Raw genomic sequence first — 7,954 nt, forward strand, 5'->3', positions numbered from 1 at the left:
GTTTCCATAGTTATTGTGAAAAGGAGGGAGGACATTTAAATTGGTTTGCTAGAGGTAAACAAGCTAGAAAAATAATTAATAGAACAAGAAGCAATAGCATAAGGATTTGAACCAAGTTTTTGTTATGGTTGATAATCACATTAATCCTATTTTTTCTCCTCTTAAGAACCGAGTTACGAAAATAGTTGGTGTTCTTGTCTCCTTTCGTAGCCCAATGCCATTTAGCCCTTTGCGTGTAAAATTCTGTTAGTTTAGTCATAGTCTTGTCATACTGCTCTATAAGGCTAGCTTCCAACTTGTGATCCTACAAGTGAGTAGGGGCAGATTATATCATTTCTATCTCTTAATGGATGGTATCTAATTGTTGCTTTAAAGGCCTCTTATTTCTGTTCCATTTCCTACGGTGCATGCAAGTAAAGCAGTTCAACATGGTATGGTTTATAATTAGTAGCCAGCCAATTGTTTTTGATAGTACTATGATAATCATCCTCAAACAACCACCAGTTTTCAAATTTAAAGGTTCTTTTAGTTTTTACTAGGACTGGATTGGATATCGTAAAGATAGGAGCATGATCACTATACATAATAGGAAGATTGTAAATAGAGGTGTTGGGAAACTTAAACGCTCATTAGTAGGAAAAGAAGTAAAATGCTTATTGCACCAGGTAAAAGCAGGACAAATATGCCCTAGAGGCAATAATAAAATTTAATTATGTTTATATTTATATATATATATATATATATATATATATATATATATATATATGCTATAATTGCATAGGTTCTTGAATATGGGGTTCAGAGGAAAATCCAATTGCATGTGTGGAAACATAGACAACAAGATGATCCCTAGTCATGCCTCTAAGACTAGCTCATGTATTGATGATGATCTTGTTTTCCTCATCATGAGCATTGTTAGGATGCTATCAACGATGAGAACACCATTGCTATCAGAACAATGGAGTTGGATAGACCCACCTTATGAATTACTAAGAGATGCTTTCGTTGTTATGTTACGGTATTTTCATATAACATGTTCACAGTTACATAGTCTTTATATCATGAGAATATTGTATGTCAACATACTGGATGGTTATTTTTGGGGTTAATGAATGTCACTCTGTAACTGGATGTGAATAAAGATGACTTACGGGTATACCAGAAACGTATGTAATAGTATCGATAGTTCAAGATTAGGATTTGCTCCTCTCACAATAGAGAGATACTCTCTGGGCCCACTCAGTGTTATGGTATCATTTTTGTCTGGCCATACACTCGTGATTATGATCACGGGATACCAGAACACAAACACGAGTAAAGAGAACAAAGCCGGTAACGAGGATAATCGATAATCTCGCCTCGGGTTTTGTAAATGCACCATGGAGCAAAGGGAATGGTATTCATAAACAAATATCTGCTCGAGAACTTCGTGAACTAGAGAATACCCCGAGCGTTGCTGCGAGAATTGGTTGATAACATGAGAACCAAAAATTAAAATACATATGACTTATTATTAGGCATAGTTGTAACAATATTTATTGAAGATAAGTAGAATAATTGTCTATCTTTTCCCATGCATGATTGTATGTTGAGGTGGGCCTTATCTCGTTCATAATTGTATGGTGAGGTGGCATGCTTGCATGTTGAGATAAATAAGTTAGTGGGAATGACTTTCTTAGGTATATAGGATATGCGAGAGTTAATAAGGGTGTCCAGATCTTGCTGTTAACTATTGACTGGAAAGGGTTTTGGGTCATGTCCGCTTATTTCAGAACCTGAAGGGTCACACGCTTAATGGATACTAGTCGTGATCACTAGAGAATGTGAAATGGGTAAATGAGCACCGAAAGAGTTTCGGGTGGTTCCGGGAATTCCGGGAAGGTATAACATGATTTCAGAAAGTATATATATATTATGGAAAGTTTTGGGGGGTTCTAAAGGTTTCGAAGAAATCTGGATAATCTAAGATTTTATTTGTGGAAGAAAGTTATGAACTACCCACATGAGATGACCACCCCTAGTGCCCCCCCTAGGGCCACCACTTCCATAAGGTAGGTCTAGGCCGAATTGGATAGGAAGGGAGTCTCCTTCCACCAAGTGGAAGAGGAGAAAGACTCCTCCTTGGGAGCCCCCTCCCCCCTCTCCACCTATATATATGTGTGTGTGTGTGTGTGTGTGTGTGTGTGTGTGTGTGTGTGTGTGTGTGTGTGTGTGTGTGTGTGTGTGGAGGGCTCCCTCTTGCAACACACCAATCCAAAGTGGATCTCTCCCTCATAGGTTCATGCTCTCCCTGCTAATTGGCCTAAGTGTTTAGACTCCTAATTAGACAGGCTCTAATCTAGGTCTAATTGGTCTAAGAGAATTAGACTCCTAATTAGATGAGAAGCGCCGCTAGGCTTTCTCCCTACTACTATAGAATGTGTGGACACCTCAGAGGGTTCATCTACTTCAACTCTCGCCTCGGTGAACATTCTCGCGGTTAGTAGGTATAACCTAGTTGCGGGAATCATCGTGCTACATCGACTCTTCACTGCTTCCTCTACACTGCTCGTCGGTGAGTTTGATCATTACCGCCATCTTCACTGATCATGTAGCATAATTTTTGTTGTTGCATAGCACGTTCCTATCCACATATCTATTGGTCCACTTCTCTTAACATGATTAGTAAAGGCAGTCATACAATGATGGTTTGAAACAACATTACTATTCTTCTCCGAGGGATTAAGTATATCATTAAAATCACCCAATCTTCTTCCAAATATCCTTGGCCTTGCGATGATGGGGATCGCCATAGACACAAACTAATGTGGAACTAAAGTTGGTACTAGTATGAACAACAGACGCTAATATCATATTCTGACTAGAGTAGTAGATATCTCGATGGATGTCATCCGCACACGACCCAAAGGCCTCCAGCTCAGCCTTCCACGGGAACAACAAAACTACCCCAAATAGGAAGATGATTGACTAGATCATGAAATTTAATCTAGACGAAAGAGTTTCTGAGAATAAGGTAACCTTCGCTTTGATGACATCAAATTGGCAAGATACTACATTCTATTATTTCCTAGGGAAATTACCAGCATTCCTTGGAGTATTGGGGACGAGTATTACATCTCCATTACTGCCAGGGATGTCCCAGCGGAGATTTCTCCTTCCTGTATTATGCAATCAAGTAGATCGGGACCAACATCTATTCTCCTGTGACCCATCATCACTATGGATTGGACGGCTGAAGCGAATTGGGCACAGAAGACGAAGCGGTAGCGGGCTAACTCGCTAGATCGGGGTAGGAAAAGGAGGTGACCTTGGGTTGGCATGGCGGATCGCTGATAGCGGGGAGCGGTCAATCAATAGAGTAGGGGTTGGATGTAAAGGATGTGAGGGGGTTGCGGATGGACTGGATGAGCGAGGAGGAACCAAGGAGATGGAAGGGATCGGGATTGTGGCGGCTTGGCTTCCCTTTCTTGCAACGGATAGCCGGTGAGGGAAGAGGACCCCGTTAGTGTGGTGGCTTGGACCCTCACGGGTTTGCAGCGGTAGGTTGATAGAGGGATTTGGGGGAGATGGTTGTTGGCTGATGGAAAAGAGGAACTGGCGGGAGGCATAATGAATTGGAAGGAAGAACAAATCAGAGGTTAGATGCAGGGAGAGAAATCCAGAGCATGATGCTCAAATCCCATTAGGGAGAATCACCGAAGAATAAGGGTCTAGAAGAGCGGTGGAGCCATTTTCCTGCCGAGCATTACACAGTGCTCCTTTCAATTTTGAGGATGAGTTTATTTTTGATAACAATAGGAGGGGGTGTCGAAGCGAAAAATCCTAATATGAGCTCAAGCTCAAATGCTGTTGGCATGAACAGTAAATTCAGAAGCAATTCAAAAAATTACTGATTTTTTTTGTGGGCAAACTTAAGAAATGCTTCGAGTGCTTGCAAATTTTCATCATCATATCACATTTGTGGCTCGTGGCAAAAAAGAAAAACAACGCTTCAAAATACTTTCGAAAGTAGCATCTTCGAAGCATCAACTTTTTTTTGCCATGACTTACACGAATGTGATTTCAAGCTGAAACTTTGCAAGCACTCAAAACATTTATTAATGTTTGCCAAAAAAAGATTTTTGTGATTTATTTTCATATTATTTTTTCCGTTTTACTGTTCATCTGGGCTCGTTTGAGCCAGAGCCGAGAAACTCCATGTCCGTGTCCAAGAGCATTTGTGGGCGTCCGTTTGATGGGAAGACCGTGTCTACGGAGGGGTGAACGCAGCTAACCAATGGACTCTAACCCCTAATAAAAAACAATGACCTCTCTGTTTCAGCTAGTTGAAGCGCTGCCTGTCGCGTCATGAACTCATGTCACCTTCGTCTAGTCTCTCTCACGGAACTTCAGCGGCAGCAGCGCCCTCCCTCCTCCAAGCCGTAATAAATAACTACTGTCGCTGCCCATGTCATGCCATATCCAATCCAACAACGTACGCCAGTACACAGAAATGACACAAGGATACCATGTGTGCAGTAACTGCCTAGAATCCCACTCTCAACTTCCCCCTAGTAGTAACACTAACAGCGAGAGAGATTCAATGGAGCTGCCAGAACAAAACATAGGGCAAGTTATGTGTACATATACATGTACCACCAGTTAGGGCTTTCAACAGCGTCTTGACGTGATGGGTAATTGGGTACCTGAGGTATGGCTTCCATTCTTGAGGTGCCCAACAGATGATGAAAAAGGACACAAATCAGGTGTGTGTGTATCAATAAATTTACACATTTTCATTAATTATAATGGTTGTTGCTTGTTAGGGTACAATCTCTGTTCTAAGATTCATTCAGTTTCCAGGATGAAGCTACTCCGTGCAAATTCACATACGAATAAGTCATACAGCGTGGAACGGAATCTGCAGGCAGGTTTAATCCCAGTCAGCATCAAAGAACCCGGCGTCTTTCATCTCGGAGTAGTATACATTCTCTAGAAGCATATCTTCCTCCTACAACATCACACAAGCAAACAGGCAAGACATAAACAATCACTACAGGAACAAGAAGGCACATAAAACGCTCCAGTGTACAAGCTGAAGAGATAGGAGTACAGAAAGAGAGGTACTAATTTCATAGGTAAGAAGAAGGTACCTGGAAAAAGTCTGCTAAGAAAGTCACATACAGAAGTGGAAGGTAAAGCGCATGGTAACAGACAGTTGTGAGGTTATACAGCCTGCACAATAGACAAAACTCAAATTTTGCTCTCAAGTGCAGAATAAGCTAGAACAATATGAGCTGCGGTATTATTGATGTACCATAAACCAAATCCAGCTCCACATGCAATGAGGAAACAGCCAAACAGCGATAGGCCGTTAAGTGCCAGCATTGCACACACATACTGGTAATATGCTGGTTTTGCTGTCATAAAAAGGTGAAATGACATTTGAGTACACAATGATGATCATCAAACAACAGATTTGAAACACACACAATTATACAGCATTAGTGTAACCAATTACCAGGTAGCCTGTCTTTCCACCTTGAGTGATGCATGAAAACAATCAAGCCATAGACTCCAGTAAGCACCAATTTGTGGATAATCCATAGGCCCCATTTCCCACCAGTTCCTTGGTCAGCATCGATAAACAAAGGAACACCAAATCCGAATACATATATGGTCTGCAGAGGGAGGAAATGTGAGGCCAAAGGCAACATACAGTTCCCTAGCTATAAGCATGACAAAAGCTATCGTTCAAACATCCACCTGCAGCATAATCTAATGCAATGAAACAACATAGAGTGAAGAGTTAAACTATGGAGTATGTTTTCTCTCTGTAGCAGCCCAAAACTCATTTCATAGTATCAATTTCCAAGAGATAAGACCCCGCGAGATTTAGCATCAACAGAAAACACATAGAGACTTGCAATACACACTCCATTATGAAATAATGGTGATCATTTTATTTTCTTGTAATAAAAGAACATGGTGAACCTGATAAATAGTTAATTTGTTTCCATAGCATATGTTTATTAAGAATAAAGCAATGATATCTTTATAATTACGAAAAATCTGGCCCCATCATACAGTATGTGAACTAGGAATGTAAAAGAAACGTCGCACCATGGAGGGGTAACATACCTTGAGCAATACATCAGCACTAACTACAGCACCAGAGATAACAAAGGTACGTCCCAGAGACTCATAACCACTGGCTTCATTTCCTTGAAGTAGAAATGCTATAAGACTAACTTCCAAGAATAACATTCCAGATTTGGTAAACAATGAAAGCACATTCCATGAGAAGGCCCTATCAGGCATACACTGCCACGCCTGCCAATCAATGAAACTGCTGTTAAACAAGAGTAATAGAAACAGACAATATACAATGGAACATATGGGCAATGTTACTAAAGATGAAATAGGTCAAAATGACATGCATATGAGCAGGAGTTGCTCATTCAGTTACCCCATAGAACAGCGGCATTACTAAACAGTAAACACATATACCTGAAATCTGAAACTAGTAACCGGGGTCAATGTGTACTCAAGCAACCAGAAACTAGTAACCAAGCCAATTGCACTCAAGTTGTTTGTAGTTTTGAGCAGCAATACCTACCAGAGCTTACTACTAGCTCATCATTACCAGATGAAAACCAGCCCATTAACTCTGTGATCGCAACCCAACTTCCATTCGTTCGATTGCCAAGTTGAAATAACAAAAGGTAAACCAATATGTACACAACATAGACTTGTCTAATGAAAATTCTACCTAACTTGTACCCAATCATTATGCTCCTCAATCAAACACAAACAAGCATACAAAAGTTGAACTGTTCATTAAGACTAAGAACGCAAATTCACATCAGCGGTGCCGTAGCTGTAACCTTCCTTGTAACTTGCCGGTGCTAGCCTCTACTGGAAAAGTCGCAAAAAACTAGCACTAGTTACTCCACATCATTTATGCATAAGAATTCACCAAAAAAACTAGCAACCACTAGAAGAAGTCACAACAAACTAGCAGTAGTTACTCCACATCATTTATGCATCAGAATTCACCCAAAAAAAACCTAGCAACCAGAGTCGAGAAAGGTAACGGGAGGCGAGAGGGCCGGACCTGGAGGAAGCACCAGAGGAGGTTGAGGAGGGCGACGGCCCAGAGGAGCGCGTAGTAGGCGACGACGACGACGTGGGAGCGGCCGTAGCTGAGCCGGCGGAAGCTGCGGCGGGCCTGCCACGCCAGGAACCCGACGAAGGCCAGCGACGGCAGCATCACCGCCAGGCTGTACCAGGCCCCGTGGCAGTCGGACACCCACCACAGGGGCCCCGACCCGGGGGCGGCGCCGGAGCCCGACGAGTTGGCGGCGTCCGGCGTCACCGCCAGCGCCATGGCGCCCTCCAGGAGCCGCCTCGGCATCGGCGCCGGGGGCCCGGCGGGCGGGCGGGCGGGCTAGGGTTTGGGGTGGGGCGGGGGAGGGGGAATTCGGTCAGGTCGCGCACGCTCGCTTCGTGGGGAACTCTGGAGCTGGGTCAAAAGTGGGGGAGGAGTAGGATGAAGGAGAGGGGAACGATCGGAAGGAAGAGACGTCGGTGGATTGCGATTGCGGGCTGCGGAGGTGGGCCCACTTCTTGGGAGCTTTGGACGGCCCGATGCGAACCGATCCGCTACTTAGCTTCCTTGCTCTTTGTGTTTTTCTTTGTAGGGAATACTCTTTGTGTTCTACTGTAATAATTGTTCTACTAAAAAGAAAACACTTTTTTATAAAAAAACAAATACTAAAAAAGAAAACACTTGCTCCTTTTCCAATTTTGCTTTCTTTCTTTTGTTTTCTGACCGGGCAGCAACTAGTGCAAAGTTGCTCATGCTTTGTGGGGAGTGACTGGAGGAACCATTTACGAAAGCAGAATGCTTCTTTAGAGATGACGATCGAAAAGAAAGTTGTACCCGGAATGTACGTGGCGTCACTACGCGGAT

At 42.8% G+C, this 7,954-nt stretch overlaps 1 protein-coding gene across 1 annotated transcript; it reads right to left on the reverse strand.

Annotated features, from left to right (window-relative positions):
* Positions 1–4,752: 4,752 nt before the first annotated feature.
* Positions 4,753–7,504, reverse strand: LOC123122877 (protein CANDIDATE G-PROTEIN COUPLED RECEPTOR 2). The gene is made up of 6 exons (XM_044543246.1): positions 7,097–7,504; positions 6,121–6,312; positions 5,501–5,660; positions 5,297–5,399; positions 5,133–5,214; positions 4,753–4,990 (listed from the first exon to the last, which is right to left on the reverse strand). The coding sequence occupies exons 1-6, from the start codon at positions 7,394–7,396 to the stop codon at positions 4,913–4,915; spliced, it is 915 nt and encodes a 304-aa protein (XP_044399181.1). The 5' UTR covers positions 7,397–7,504; the 3' UTR covers positions 4,753–4,912.
* Positions 7,505–7,954: the final 450 nt, after the last annotated feature.

This window comes from Triticum aestivum, chromosome 5D (genome assembly GCF_018294505.1).
Source record: "Triticum aestivum cultivar Chinese Spring chromosome 5D, IWGSC CS RefSeq v2.1, whole genome shotgun sequence".
NCBI lineage: Eukaryota > Viridiplantae > Streptophyta > Magnoliopsida > Poales > Poaceae > Triticum > Triticum aestivum.